At 40.2% G+C, this 15,173-nt stretch overlaps 1 protein-coding gene across 2 annotated transcripts in view; it reads left to right on the top strand.

Moving 5' to 3' along the window:
• ACSL1 (acyl-CoA synthetase long chain family member 1) overlaps positions 1-14,741 on the top strand; it is a 45,644-nt gene extending 30,903 nt beyond the window's left edge. For both annotated transcript variants that reach the window (XM_066632688.1, XM_066632687.1), the window contains exons 11-21: positions 591-668; positions 3,525-3,659; positions 3,866-4,000; positions 6,087-6,182; positions 7,344-7,416; positions 9,221-9,309; positions 9,605-9,721; positions 11,232-11,375; positions 11,719-11,820; positions 11,962-12,033; positions 13,266-14,741. In XM_066632688.1, coding sequence (XP_066488785.1) covers positions 591-668; positions 3,525-3,659; positions 3,866-4,000; positions 6,087-6,182; positions 7,344-7,416; positions 9,221-9,309; positions 9,605-9,721; positions 11,232-11,375; positions 11,719-11,820; positions 11,962-12,033; positions 13,266-13,406 — 1,182 coding nt within the window. In that variant the 3' untranslated portion in view covers positions 13,407-14,741. The remainder of the gene's footprint in view (positions 1-590; positions 669-3,524; positions 3,660-3,865; positions 4,001-6,086; positions 6,183-7,343; positions 7,417-9,220; positions 9,310-9,604; positions 9,722-11,231; positions 11,376-11,718; positions 11,821-11,961; positions 12,034-13,265) is intronic.
• Positions 14,742-15,173: the final 432 nt, after the last annotated feature.

The following is a 15,173-nucleotide window of genomic DNA, read 5'->3' as shown; positions in this document are numbered from 1 at the left end:
GACTGTAATTTTATTGGCATATTTTCTTTAACAACAACCTGCTTGGAAAGCAGGTTCTCAAGTGATCAGTTTATTGAACAGGCAAAATTAAAGTTGAATGTCCAAAGCACTTGACCACTAACGTTGCAATCATATACTTGCTTTCCTAGAAGTAAGTCCTGTAGAATTCAGTGGAGCTTATTTCTGAGTTGACATGTGGCCAACATATGGCACAAACTGCAACACTTTCGTGGGGGGTATGGATGCTAGCATGCATTCATTAGGCTAGTCTGATGAATTGTAGGTCTAGGGCCAGCTCTGGCTTGGATCCAATATGTACCTTACATTCTTTCAAATTACTTCGGTGATCTATCTTATTGGCATGAAAATGAGAGGCTTTTTTCTGTTTAGAAATTCAATGACTTGCACTGCAGCCCTCAAAACCCTAAAGGTATATCCTTTTAGAGTTTTTTCAACTAACAAAGGAGTTCTGAATTAGTTGGTCTTGGGTTTGATTTCTACGGCTACTTAATCTTGTGGTGTACCACTCTTAATTTAAACTTTTGATTCTGACCTAATTTCTCCTCTTTCCTTTTGCTGGTGTCTGACAGAGAGCAGTTTTTCCTTGTACAGAAGATACCTTAATCTCCTTCTTGCCCCTGGCCCATATGTTTGAAAGAGTTGTGGAGGTAGGCATCTGATTCTTCTATGCAGCTATTAAGTAGTCTTCTCTCTTTGCAGTGTGGCTATGTAGTGAACTCCAGTGACACACACATTTCCTTTTTGCCTATGGCACATATGTTTGAAAGAATAGTTCAGGTAAGTCGGGGTGGTTGGGAGTAAGTTTTCAGCCTACGTACCTGAAAAAGTAAGTAAGTTTCTTGTATTTGTAAAGCAAATGAGGCTTGGCATTTTGTATTCTAATCTAGAGAAATTTGATATATGATCTCAGTTTTATTCCCTAATCTGAGATGATAAACATGAAATGATGTAAAATGATACATCCAACTTCAGACTCAAAGCAGTAATTTTAAACTTCTAGAAGTCGTCATTTTGGTTGAGGAAATGAACCTGTGTAATTAAAGGATGTTTCTACAAAGTGAAAGTACTTGAGTGAGACACAACTAAAAGTAATGATTAGTCTGTAGCAGGCTTATTTGTCTTACTTGCTCTATGAACACCCACAATGATGTACTTCATCAACTTGAACCAAACTAGCTTGCATTGGCACCTATTTTAGATTAGGTCTTATAGTGCCACAGCACACCCCAAGGCTGCAATCCTGAACATACTTACATGGGAGTAAGTCCTATTGAGCTAGGTAGAATTTACTTCTAGGTAGACATGTGTAGGATTGCACTGTTGGTTTCTTAGCTGTTTGCATCAATCTCAACGGGGCTAGGAAGAGGTGGAGCGTCTTTATTTGCAATATTTTTAACAGTGAATCTGACTCAAAGCGGGTCCCCAGGACCTGCGTGGAGCCAGACCTGGCCCCACCTGAGCCCTTTGGAAGAGCTTCTGAGGCCCGTGGAGGCCGCGCGCACAATGGCCTCCGGAGGACCCAGAGAGACACTTCTGGTTTTCGGTCCTTCTAGGACCTCCGGAGGCCATTCTGAGGCCCGTGGAGGCTGCTCTTCCACTGTGGAAGAGAAGCTCAGTTTCCCAGTTTCCTTGTCCTTAAATCATAATACTTTTTGAATAGGATCATGTCACCTACACAATGTCAAGTATGCAGAGATGAGAATGCAAACACAGGCTAAACACAGTTGTTGAGATGAAAGTAGGTATGAGTATCTGGTATTTAGGTATCTGTTTTGTTAACTAAATAAAAACACAAAGTACCACACCTTGCATTTTAATTCAACAAATTCTCAAAGAAAAACCCCACCATTTTCAAATGTATGTAGGTATGAGTTGGTTGTAAGGAGAATGGTTACATGATGCTCTTGCTGCTTGCTTCCCTGCCCAGAATGTGTCCCTTACACAGAAGATGCTACTGTAAATTTTAAACACCTGTGAGAGAATGTTCTGAGTTGAATTATCAGAACAAGCAAATGGAGAGTTGTCCCTTGATAGGTATTGGTTTTCAAACATTAAGCACCCTAAACCCCGTTATTAATCTTTTGCTTCTCCTTTCCTCTTGTCTCAGTTGTGGTAAACATTGGCATAGCTGATCAAGGTGCATTCAGCCATTGCAGTAGCAAACTTGTCTCTGTTGCTCATATTTTATAGGGAAGGCAATGAAGTAAGCTAGGACACTTAAGTGTTAGCTTGGATTAGCCAGAATATCTTCCTATCTTGTCCAGAATACCCTACTGTTGCAGGTTATAACCCTGTTATAGGGTTTCTAAAAATAAAGGGGATGAGAAACTATTCAATCTTCTCCTTACACATTTATATCCTACATTATTTAACATTATCTGGTGTGGATCTTTGGATGGAACTTGGCCTGCATGCTCTAGCTAATGCCGATGAATGACTAACAAAAGCAGTTCTTTCATGCAGGTTGGGTTAGGCAGAGTTCTCCATTTTAGGTTTATCTCCTTCCCTTCTTCAGTTCCCTGTACCCCAGCCTCAAGAGCAGAGTTCTGGGTGCACACAGGGCTTCAGAGGGAAGGAAGGGGAGGGGGTTGGCAAAAATTGTGACTATTCTTCCTCTTATGATGGCTCGGCTCAAGCAAGTAATTCTCGGGATCCAGCTTATTGTGCTCCTGTAAAAACAATCTTTACCAGTCATGGAATGTTAACTAGAATAGCTTTGTTCTTAAAAAGGGATTCATGAATAGGCAGTGTATGGTTAGAAGGTTGCATCTGGCTAGATGTGTCTTTCTTCTGCTATACTACCATTTCCCCAATATAAGTAGACTAGCCCACAGGCGAGTTACTTTATTCTGCACCACTGACAGCTGTGGGGAAGACCCTGGATGATCCGGATGCCATCTCTAATCCTGTATCTAACTCTGCTCTAGAGTTTTCATGAAGGAAAGTGTTCATATTTCTCAGGAAGAAGAAATGCATGGAAGTAAAGAAAAGAACAGGAATTCTGTGAGCTGGCTAGCTGAGCCAATATGGGGCTTGCAGATTTCTGGTATTTGCAAGCTTGGCAGTGTGGTATCAACTAGTTCAGAAGCCCTGTATCTCCTCATTTTGAGGGGCCAGAGAACATGGTGGTGGCAGGGTGAAGCAGCTATTTGGCCTCCACATTGCCTCTGGCCAGTTGGCCTCCTCCTGGCTGACCTCCATGGGAAAAGAAAGGGGAGGATTCTAGTTGGGCTGTTTCTTGTGCCTTGGAGAAGGGGACAGGTGTTGGGGTTTGGACCCTACCTAGAGCTCATAATCTGTCTTAATTGGTTGTATTAAAGCAGAAGTGGTTCTATGTTGCAGCTGGTAATTTGTTTTGAGATTTGGGTGGGTGGTGTGGGAGGTCTGGAAGATCTTGCTACTATTTGATTTGAACTCTATTTAAAAAAAAAAAAAAGAGGGCAGATACTGTGATTGTTCATATAGGCTTGCTGTTGATGCTCTGTGGTCATCTTCTTCTACAGTGTGTGATTCTCTGCCATGGAGCTCGGATTGGATTTTTCCAGGGAGACATCAGGTTACTTATGGATGACTTAAAAACTTTGCAGCCTACAGTATTTCCAGTTGTGCCAAGACTGCTGAACAGAATGTTTGATAAAGTAAGTTCCCAAAAGACTGTTTTTAATCAGTACTTCTAACTCCTTACAAGTTCAAGACGTGCACTTTGTCCTTTTATTATGCATTCATGTTGGTAGCTATTGTCTGGTCCACCAACAACATGACTAATACGTACTTAGTACAATTGTTAGTAAGCCAGTAAAGGCTCCTGTTGCTGAAACTCATCACATAATTATTCATTATTCAGATCTTTGGACAAGCAAATACTTCATTTAAGCGGTGGCTGCTGGATTTTGCTTCCAAGAGAAAAGAGGCAGAACTTAGAAGTGGCATCATTCGAAATAATAGCCTATGGGATAAAATGATCTTTCGAAAAATTCAGGTAACTATATGGCTACTCTTGTATTGAGTGTTCAATCCCAGTTCAGGGAGATGATCAGGCTCTTATTGGAACTGAGGACTCCTCTACAGGGGGTGGAAGTAACTGTGTCCCATGCTACTTTAATTCTAGATGTGAGTTCACCTCTTGGATCACGGTGTGGTTCTTCTGATCAGCATTGCTGCAGGTTAAAGTGAATAAGGGTTATGTTTGAATGCTTCCTTTACATAAAACCATCTTTTGACATAGTAAACCAAGATAGAGGGGTCCAGGCTAGGGTAGAACCCATCTTACTAGCTTTCTGGCAAAGGGTTTCTTTATGTGGGGAGCATTTGAAGTGTTGGGCGACACACCCATTGTCTGAAGTAACAAAACAACTTGAGTCCTTCATGATCTTGTGACTCAAGAAGTTGCGTCATGTGAGCCTTGTGATGCATTTCCAATCCCTGCCCCTATGCATTCAGCATTTTGTCATCTCAGGCAAATGCTGGGTGGGTGGGAGGGGTGGAGTTTTAGGGCAAACAGTAGTTTCTGCATGCTCACTCTTAGTTGCCCATTAGTCCCTATGCCTATGTGTTTATGGTGAACATGACTACTAGGAGAGTTCACATGTTGGTTGTCACAAACTGTTTTGAGAGTACAGTTTAGACATATGAGTTACAGACATCCTTATGTTCTAGCCAACCAAGGGACTTGGTTGGAACTTTGAAGCAGGTGCAGCTGTGAAGACATGGTCAACAAAAAGAGAAATCCTTGAAGATTATCAGAGAAGCTCAATAAATTTGAAAATAGTGACCCCTTGCTGTGCCAATGGGGAAAACCAGCAACACTGGATAACATTGAAAAACTGGAGATTCCTGGAGATAGAAGGGGAGGGAGCAGCCAATGTAGCCAAGGCTGATTAGGTACTAGAAGACCTGAGATCTTGCAAGGCACAGGGGACTTACTGTGTGAGGAAAAAGTGAGCCCTGAATGGAAGAGACCCTAATAACTGAACACAGCCACCTTTTACCACTGTAAAGTAGGAAAGAAGGGAAGGGAGTGTTAAAGCTGAGTTTGATCAAAGTCTCCACAGCTACCATCCACTCCTTGAAAAGCAAATGCTGAAAGAATCTTGGAGTCTAAATCTTATAATTGTGATTGATTTTTTTTGTTGCGTGAAGACCAAAGGGACAGTCTTATGACAGCACCCTTTCTGTACTGCAACTGCTTTGGCCCAGTGGACACCTAAGAGTGTCACTTTTGCCCACTGGCAAATTTTTGGAATTATACTTGCTCCCCAAGTTTTATAGACATTAGAGATACAGAGGGCTGTGTTGGTGCATATGCATGACAGCACTGGGCCAGCAAGAACCAGATGTTTCAACTTGACTCCAACCTGTGCTTAAATCATGGACATAGCACATGCAGTTAATGCTAATCTGCAAAGAGGAAAGCTGATGTGAAATGCCAGCCAGACTCCTGTTAAACAAGGCCTTCTAGCGTTGCATAGAAAGTTGGCTAAGCCTTTTCACAAATTTAGTTGGTCATTTTTAGCTTGCTATGTAAGATTCATAATATTTAGAAAGCACTCAAAAGTTTCAGGAAATGTTGGAGTCCTACCACTACCTAAATACCATTAATTCCTATCTGGATACCCCCAATCACTCTGAGCTCTGCTATATGGAAGTTGCTTGGAAATGATTCTGTGCAGCAGTTGCTCTGAAGTGTGTGGTGGGAGCAAGCCAGGAGGCAAGCGGTTCATCCTTCAGTAGCTATGCTGCAGGTTTTGGGTGGTGCCTGCACATGGCAACTCTAGTGTGTGAAATGGTATTTAACCCCTTGCAAAACTCTTCTCACTGGCTGAACTGTACAGTTGACCTAGTATCTCAATGAATGACTTTCTACCTCTTTTGAAGCAGCTTCAAAAAATTGGTTGTGACTTATAGTTTGGGTAACTCTGCATGATCCCCTGAGCATACATACTTGCAGTCAACTTCTGTTTAAATCAATGGGACATCCTTCAGTACACTTTCAGCTATGACTTGTATGCCACTCAGATGTTGTTGATGATGCTACTATAGAATGATTATGGACACTTTCTTTTTAGGCAAGTCTGGGAGGAAAAGTTAGATTAATGATCACAGGAGCAGCTCCTGTATCTGCAAATGTCCTGACCTTCCTACGGGCTGCTCTTGGCTGTCAGGTAAGACTGGATTATAGACTAGGGCCCAAATCCTAACCAATTTTCCAGCACTGGCATAGCTGTGCCAAGGGGACATGTGCTGCATCTGGCAGTTGGTTAGCACTCACGGAAGTCTTGTCAAGGTAGGGGAATGTTTGTTTCCTTACCTTGGAGCTGTATTGCCCTTACCTCAGCGCTGGAAAGTTGGTTAGGATTGCGCCCTAAATTATGTTTGGCATATATTGTGTGCTTGTTGACTGGTGTCAGTGTTGTCTGTATTTGAGACCAAACTTAAGGCTTGGCTCATAGTCTTGGCATATAATTGTAAAGGTTTGAATTCTACAATGTACTCTTATAAGAGCAATCCCTATCATGATTGATTTTAGAGTGAAGGGGGGAGCCCTTGCACAATGAGAAGCGGTGACAATCAGACATGTGAGGAGCTGGTACTTTTGCTCTTCAGGTGACTTGTAAAATGGCACTTGGATCCTCAAACTTACGTGTAACTGAACCTCAAGGCTTCCTGCCCAGTAGAACATGTGTTAGAACAGCTTTATAGAAAACAAATCTGAAACTTTGAGTGAATATGCCTTCCTCCTCAAAGAGTATTGTCACCCATCCACTCACTCACTGGTCTTATAACTTCCAGTAACCTTGCGTATAGATGCCATGCTGTCAAAATGTGAGTTAGCTTCTGTGGCATTTGTGTGTATGTTAATATAACTTGACACCTCCTTCGTGCACACATGGTAGGTGGGCTTGCAATTCCACCTTTTTTAATTCCAATTTTAATGTGTTTAACTTCTCTGTATGTCTTGCATGTCGTCATCTATATGACTAAGTTGCAGGAATGTGTACTTCAACAGGCATGACTTGCTGCAAGAACAGTTAGGCGTTTGTTCAGATCTACTATTAAGCTCATGGTGGCCATTAACACAAGTTCATGGTGTATCATCTATATGAATGGATTATTTTTGAAAAATGTCCATAGCATTAAAGTTGAAAAAGATCATGAATGGCTCTGTTTCACTGAATCCTGCTGTGGTGCAGGGACTCTTGTAGAATGTGAACCTGTAGCTGGCTTAGTGGTTTGTTTCCATGCTGTAGGATCAGAATAGTATTCCAGCAAGAGCAGGGTTCTGGAAGAGATCTGATGACTGACTCATGTGTTCTGTTTGACAGTTCTATGAAGGTTATGGCCAGACAGAATGCACAGCTGGATGTTCCTTAACAATACCTGGTGACTGGACTGCTGGTAGGGCTTCCATCACTGATCTTGCTATTGTATCATCAGATTCTGTAATGGTATCAATGCTTCTGAAGTCTAGAAATCTCAGCTTACTTAACTGGAAGTGGTGTGTAAGAAATATTGCCACTTATAAGTGGTTGTAAGACTTGCTGCTCTTATAGCCAACTTACAAATAACTCAATGGAAGTTATTAACCTGTACTTGAATGCCTCATGTTAGTCATTTTGTGGTACAATCAATATCTAAAGAAAGCCCTGTGGCATCCAAGAGACTTGGGGTACTTCTGGGATGAATTTGCATCAGAAATGATGAAAGGAGGAGTATTCCCTCCTACTGTATAGAACAGGAGTGTCAAATAGCATTCATGATGCCTGCTGTGGCCAGAAGTGATGTCATAAAACAGGAAGTGATGTCATTAAGCAAGTTTAAGCATTAAGCAGAAATAAACATTTAGGAACTCATTAGCTTCAAATGACAGAAGAGAAAATACACAAATTTTGATCATATTTTTAAGATATGGGAGAGCCCGATTATCATGTGGGCAGCCCTTTCAGTAGTGACAGCCCAGCAGCTGGGAGAGCCTGAGGGCCAAATAAAGTGATTCTGAGAGCTGCATCTGGCCCGTTGGCCTTATGTTTGACACCCTGGAATAGAGGTTTTTCTCCTGGAGCCATTTTTTCATTGTTACAGGCAAATGACAATGCAGGACTGCTGACAGTCTACTTGACTTTCTAAAATACTAATGATGGGAATGCTGATGCCTAGCAGAATCCTCATTGTAACCTAAGCTATCCAGAACTCTGAGGAAAGGCCTGTGGCATCTTTGGGTCATTTTTGGAATGAGTTCGCATCAGAAATGGCAGAGGTCATCAGATTAGTAGTTCATTAGAACTACATAACTACTTATTAGGTAGTTCAACCAAGGGTTGTATATATATTTTTCTCGGTTCAGTAAGCTTAAGTTGCAAACTGTAACCACAAAAAGCAAACTCTTGTTTCTAGACAAGTATAGGATGGCTATTAGCATTTTCCAGGTCCATTATGGTACACTCGGAAGCTGACTTTAATAAATCTCACATGTGAAAGAAATGCATGGAAGCTCATACTAGAAGAAGAAACCAGTTTTAATTGCCATGGCATTCTGGTGCTGCACCAGATTATTGCCTCCCTGGCCAACCTTGGCTTGACTAGGCTCCCACTGATCATTTCAGAATAGCAAATTATCACTGGTATAAACTATTATTATAGAGGCCAATTCCAGAATTATCTTGCTTTAAAAAGTGGAATTTGGAACCAGCTTCATTCATGAAAAGTTTTGAGTTTCCTTAAATGTGAATGGAGTATGTGAAGCAGAGTTAGTGACACCTGGGGCAGTGAACACAGTGATTTGTATCTCCTGGAAAAAGTGCATTGTCATGATGGTGATGCAGTCTACAGTGTACCACATAGCTTGCCTATGATCCCCCAGGTTGTCATGGAATGGATCTTACCTGTGTGAACCAATTCATAAATGAGATCAAGCTTGAACAGTTTTGTTTACAAAAGACAGATTTAAGAGAGCACTTGCATGTAACACACACTTGAATCTCTTGTACCAAGATCCTTAAGGTCAGAGTGCTTCCTGAACACTGAAACCCATGTTTTTGAGTATTAAATTTGACAGTAGTCAATTGCATGGTTAAAATTAAGAATTCAGTCTGAAGGATGATGTCCTTTATGTATGTGGTTTAAGATTATGAACAGAGTAGACTTGCAAATAAGACAAATATCGCTGCCCTACCTTAATAGCCATTATCTGTTCAACTAATAGGTCATGTTGGTGCTCCGATGCCTTGCAATCTCATAAAGCTCGTTGATGTTGAAGAAATGAATTATTTTGCTGCCAAAGGAGAAGGCGAGGTAATTATTCACTGCAACAAAGTCTGTTTTTCAAGAAAATAACAATCTCTATCTTGAATTTGGTGCATGGAAAACTTCATGTGTTGGATTGTGATTTCAAGAGCAATGCAATTTGTCAAAACATGCAAGTGCCCTTACTCAAATCTCCACCTTTACTGACATTTAGAGAGAATCCCTATTAGTGCACCTGACCAATCATAGTAAATAAAAGAATGGAAGTAAAGTTTAACATTAAAATATAAATTGGCAAATCCTGGTTTGAGGATCTTACAGAGTGCATTGCATTCTACTACAGATTTGCATAAAAGGACCAAATGTGTTCCAAGGCTATCTGAAGGATGCGGAAAAGACTGAAGAAGTTCTTGACAAAGATGGATGGGTGCATACTGGAGATATTGGGAAATGGCTGCCGGTAAGCAAATCTATGGATTAAGTGTTGAAATTTTTACCAGGAATTTTCCCTTAGCAGACCTAAATGTCACTGCAGTACCCATGTAACATACCTATCTTCCCTTGCAAGAGAGCCTTATCCAGCATGAGATAATATCCAGGTACTGATCTGGCATCACTACTTCAAATTTTATAAACAGTAAGATTGTTTTAATCTGGGTATTGCAGGTAGCCTCCCAGTCAGTGCATCCTTCCTATCTTCACCTCATTTTTCTTTTTGCTTGCAAGCATCTTTATTTTTTGTAAGGGTTCTTGATGAGCCTCTTTCTGATCTTGTAAATTAGGATGAGATGGCTCATCTTGGTAACTATCCTATCAATTTAGATGGGGCCAGAGTAGTTGCTAACTTCCTAGTTTAAAACTGTTCCTTTTAAGGCCCAGCTCACTGTGTAGTGCTTGATGCTTCATGAAACTGTTATGTCTTTCCCTTGGAGTATGGAGGAGGATTTGTATGCCATGCACACAGGAAATAAAAATAGTGCACAAGCACAATATAGCCATTTCTTAATGCCGTGACTTAAAAATTCAATTTTGATTATGTTGGTGCAAAATTATACTGCAGCCCCAAATTCAACTACCTGAATTAAGAACTACTGATTTTAATTATCTCCTTTAGGTAATCCTGTCTAAGATCAGAGTATGCAATTCTGCTACATTGTGGTTTGCATAGAGTAACTCTGGATCCAGCGAACATTAGCATCGGTATACAAAACTTTGACCACTATGAACAGATTAGTTTATGTAGTCTTTGACTCTTGCAGTACTTTAGAATGAACTTGAACTTTTTATTTTAATTTAACTCAAAAACAAACAGTTTTAATGGGAGGATAGAATATTGCTCTCACATCTGCAACTAGATCTCTTTTCAAATTGGCAAATAACTGGAATCAGTCAGTTTTGGGTTTCCTTCTTAAAGAGAAGTATGCAACATTGACAGTCTGTTTTTCCCCCTCACCGAATGTGCAGCAAGTAGGTTTACTGTGCCACCCTTTTATAATTCAGTGCAGTGGTGTTACTAGGGTTTATGTCACCCAGTGCAGTAGGCTAGCATGTCACCCCCATGATGGGTCTCCTCCTATGCAGTGGGTGGGGCAACGATCTGGGTGGTGGGTGTGGTATTGCGCCATCGCTGCACCCTGCTGGTTTTTTGGCTATACCTTTTGAAAACACGGTTATTTTAATGCGGTTTTCTTTCATTGCATTCTGCTGTAAAATATGTATCAAATGGTATTCCTACAAGCCACTATTTTAGCAGTTTTGGTCACTAGTGGTGTCACCCCCCATGCATGTCACCCTGTGTGGACCGCACTCTCCTAGTGATGCCACTGATTCAGTGGAATTTTTTATATAGCTGCAACAGGATTGCATTCCAAAAGTGACACCTTGATCTTATGTTGGGTTCCATTTGATACTGACATGCATGTGTGGCAGGAAGGCTGCTTCTTAGAAATGTTATCTTCCTTGTTTCACAGAATGGTACCCTGAAGATAATTGACAGGAAAAAAAATATTTTCAAACTTGCCCAGGGAGAATATATAGCACCAGAAAAAATAGAGAACATATATATGAGGAGTGAACCTGTTGCCCAGATATTTGTCCATGGTGAAAGTTTGCAGGTAATCTTTTCTTAAAGTTCTGGAGAGTTAAAATACTTAATATGCACTTGCTAGAATCTCAACTGATTACAAGTAAACATTTTAGTTTAAATTGCAGGTTTGTGTCTGTAGTAGTTTTGAAGCATAAGCTAAGCTACCAGCCAAAGAGGAGAGGTATTATGGTGTAGCTTGGCACATAGTAACACTTCATTCTGTGTCTAAAGCAGTCCTGAGGGGTTTTTTGCCCTAAATGTTGAGTCTTAAGTGGAGTTAAACCTGTATTAAAAATAATTAGATTAATGGGAAACTTGCACAATAATCTATGTAATAAGCAGTTTAAACTTGCATGCATATTTGGTTTTAGGCTTTCCTAATAGCAATTGTGGTACCAGATCCAGAAGTGTTACCAGGCTGGGCCAAGAAAAAAGGTCTGGGAGGCTCCTATGAAGAACTATGCAAAAACAAAGTAAGTGATCAAGGTGTACAGAATGTTTTCCATATTAGAGGAATATACTGCTACTGTGACTGCTTGGTAAGTGGACCACAAATAGTTCATCATTTTCTTGCCATACTGCTCTATAATAATATTCATTCTGGATCTAAACAGGACCTCAAAAAATGTATTCTGGAAGACCTGTTGAAAGTTGGAAAAGAGTTTGGCTTGAAATCATTTGAACAGGTAAGTTGTCTTCTGGAGCATGTGTCTGCAGTGGAGCTATTTCTTTGACCTTTGAATAAAACTTTCTTAGAAGAACTATGATTAGTTCTTATGATTGAGACATACAAAATTATGCAGGGGATGGACCGAGTGGATAGGGAGATGCTCTTTACACTCTCACATTATACCAGAACCAGGGGACATCCACTAAAATTGAGTGTTGGGCGGGTTAGGACAGACAAAAGAAAATATTTCTTTACTCAGCGTGTGGTTGGTCTGTGGAACTCCTTGCCACAGGATGTGGTGCTGGCGTCTAGCCTAGACGCCTTTAAAAGGGGATTGGACAAGTTTCTGGAGGAAAAATCCATTACGGGGTACAAGCCATGATGTGTATGCGCAACCTCCTGATTTTAGAAATGGATTATGTCAGAATGCCAGATGCAAGGGAGGGCACGAGGATGAGGTCTCTTGTTATCTGGTGTGCTCCCTGGGGCATTTGGTGGGCCGCTGTGAGATACAGGAAGCTGGGCTAGATGGGCCTATGGCTTGATCCAGTGGGGCTGTTCTTATGTTCTTAACTACAGGCATGTGTAGTTTAACAGTCTTCCACTTAATAACTGATGACCAGTTATCAAAAGCACAACTAATGGGTCTCCAGTAGTCTGCACAGCAAATGTCTGTTTATACAACAAAGAAGAGGTTCTTAGTGCAAAGAAGAGGCTCTTAATGAGGTCATTGGTCTCCAGTATCCTGCACAGTTAGTGTCTGGCAGGGAGTGTCTATTCACACAACAATGGCACTAGATGGGGCTGAATGTTTGCATAATGACCTAATCGAAGATCAGATAACTTAAGTGACGCACACCTGTATAAGCTTTTAACAGGTTAATGGGTTATCAACTAAAGCTGTCATTTCAGGGCAGAGTTCTATCAGTGGGACAAGTTTTATAAAACTTGTATTTTAAGAGTTGCATATGATATACTGTAATGGAAAGGAAAGCCTTTCCTTGTAACATTCTGTGGTAGCTTTTGGTAAACTGTTACTGCATGTCTTCCTTCATCTGACATTTTTTTAAATTGAGCTTTTTTGTTATAAGCACACTCATGGAAAATGGTGGTCATGTGGAATAAACTAATCCAAGCCTTCTTTAACTTTCCAAAATGTCAGTGTGTTGTCACAATATAATTTTTTCCAAAAAGGAAAACACTTTCAAAGTCTGTGCCCTCTGATAGACTTCATGTTCAATTTTTCAGGTCAGAGCCATTGCCCTTCAACCTGAAATGTTCTCCATTGAGAATGGCCTGTTAACACCAACACTGAAGGCAAAAAGACCTGAGCTACGCAAGTACTTCAACTCTGAGATAGAAGAACTCTATGCTAATAACCAGATGTAACTGAGGAAAAAACTGTTTGGAGAACAGCATTTGCTGTTGACCTTCATATCTATAAATTGACTACAGCAAATATAGGGAAGGAAACAGTGCAATTATTAACTTGTACGAAAGGGGTACTCAACATAGGAATACTGAAGAAAAATGGAACACCGCCTTATTGTCTACTTCTGTTGCAGACCATTTTTTTATGGTGACATACAACTTCCTCAATGCGCCTTAAACTGTAAATGGTATCTATGTGATTTGTAAGTTATTTAAGACTTCCTCAGCCAAAAATGTTACCCTCCAAGGCATGTAAAGGGATATGTGTGTTGCCAGCACATTTATTGTCTTTTAGTATATTGTACAGCTGGTGATCTTTTCCAAAAGATTTGGTATATGGAACTGTTCAGTGAATTGCAACTGTGGAATACTGATTAAGGAATTTCACTTACTTGTGTTGGATCTCAAAGTTGGGCAAAATGATTGACCACCTTGTTTCCTCACTGTTTCGGAAGCTTTATTTAATTCCTGGGTATCAGTACAACCAGCCACAAGGTAAATGATAATGTATATTTAGAATGAATTGGGGCATCTCATTCTACTGCTCTAGGAATCTAGATAAAACTGTTGATATGGCACAAGGTTTCTTCTTCATGAACTCTGGAGATGGCTGGGCTACAGCACCCATCATCTGTTAGCATCACGCAGCATGATTATGCAGGTAGACGATGAAGTTAAGTGCTAGGGCTAATAGTTATGCTTGGTCATTGCCACACAGAGCAGGCTTAACCTTGATGATTAAAGTTGTTTCTCCTTTATACAAAATTAACCTCTGCTTTTCATCCATGGAATACAAGAGTGTTGAAGGAATGAAAACGAATACCTTTACTGAAATGGATAGAAATGGAGTAAATCTTTTTTTTTTTTTTGTATTGACTAAGTATATGTAAGAACTGCAAAAGAATGGGATTCGGGGACAGACTTTTTTTTGGGGGGGGGAGACTTTACTACAACCTACCTACATTTCTTGGTGGGGGGTAGAATTTGAGATGCCTTGTAGTAACCCATGCTTGAGTTTTTTCCATGTAGCAGTCATTAATTCCTGTTAAGTATATGTAAACAAGCACAAGGAGGTTTGCACTAAAGATTGTGTGATTTAATGCACTAGCAGTTGCATAACTTCATACACATGTACCCTAACTGCACATCAGTATCCAAGCCAATACTCTACAGTATAAGTCATTTGTTACATCGGGGTTAAAATGTTTGCTTAGTGTTGGCTATTTCTATATTTTATAAACCAAAATTTCCAAAAACCAATGAAGGAAACCAAAATAAATATTTCTGCATTTATTTTGAGTAAACCTTGTTTATTGCATTAAAATTATCATATTGCAGACGCTCAAAGAAAAAATTGGACTTCATGTGACTAGCACAATTAAAAGAAACTGAACATTCTTGGTATGTTTGAGGTACTTGTATTACTACTTCATGTTTCAACTGATACAGGAGGTTAGAAAGAAATAACTGATAATCTCCAGTTTAGAGGTGCTCCAATATTTTTCTGTCTTGCAAGACATAGCTTGCCTACTTCTTGGATACAATGGAGAAAGATTTCTAGACTTGATTAATAGGCTTGTGTAAACACACACACGTTTGGGGAAAAAAGAAACCTGTTGTAATTTGCATTCTGTAGACAACATGAACAGGAAGAGATCACTGTTAAAGATCAAAGAGAATACCTCTTGTTCCAAAACTTCTGCACTAGATAGGAAAATTTGTTCC

The sequence above is a fragment of the Tiliqua scincoides genome, chromosome 6 (genome assembly GCF_035046505.1).
Source record: "Tiliqua scincoides isolate rTilSci1 chromosome 6, rTilSci1.hap2, whole genome shotgun sequence".
In the NCBI taxonomy this organism is placed as follows: domain Eukaryota; kingdom Metazoa; phylum Chordata; class Lepidosauria; order Squamata; family Scincidae; genus Tiliqua; species Tiliqua scincoides.
The sequence above is the reverse complement of the archived record's forward strand: the minus strand, read 5'-3'. Positions and strand labels throughout refer to the sequence as shown.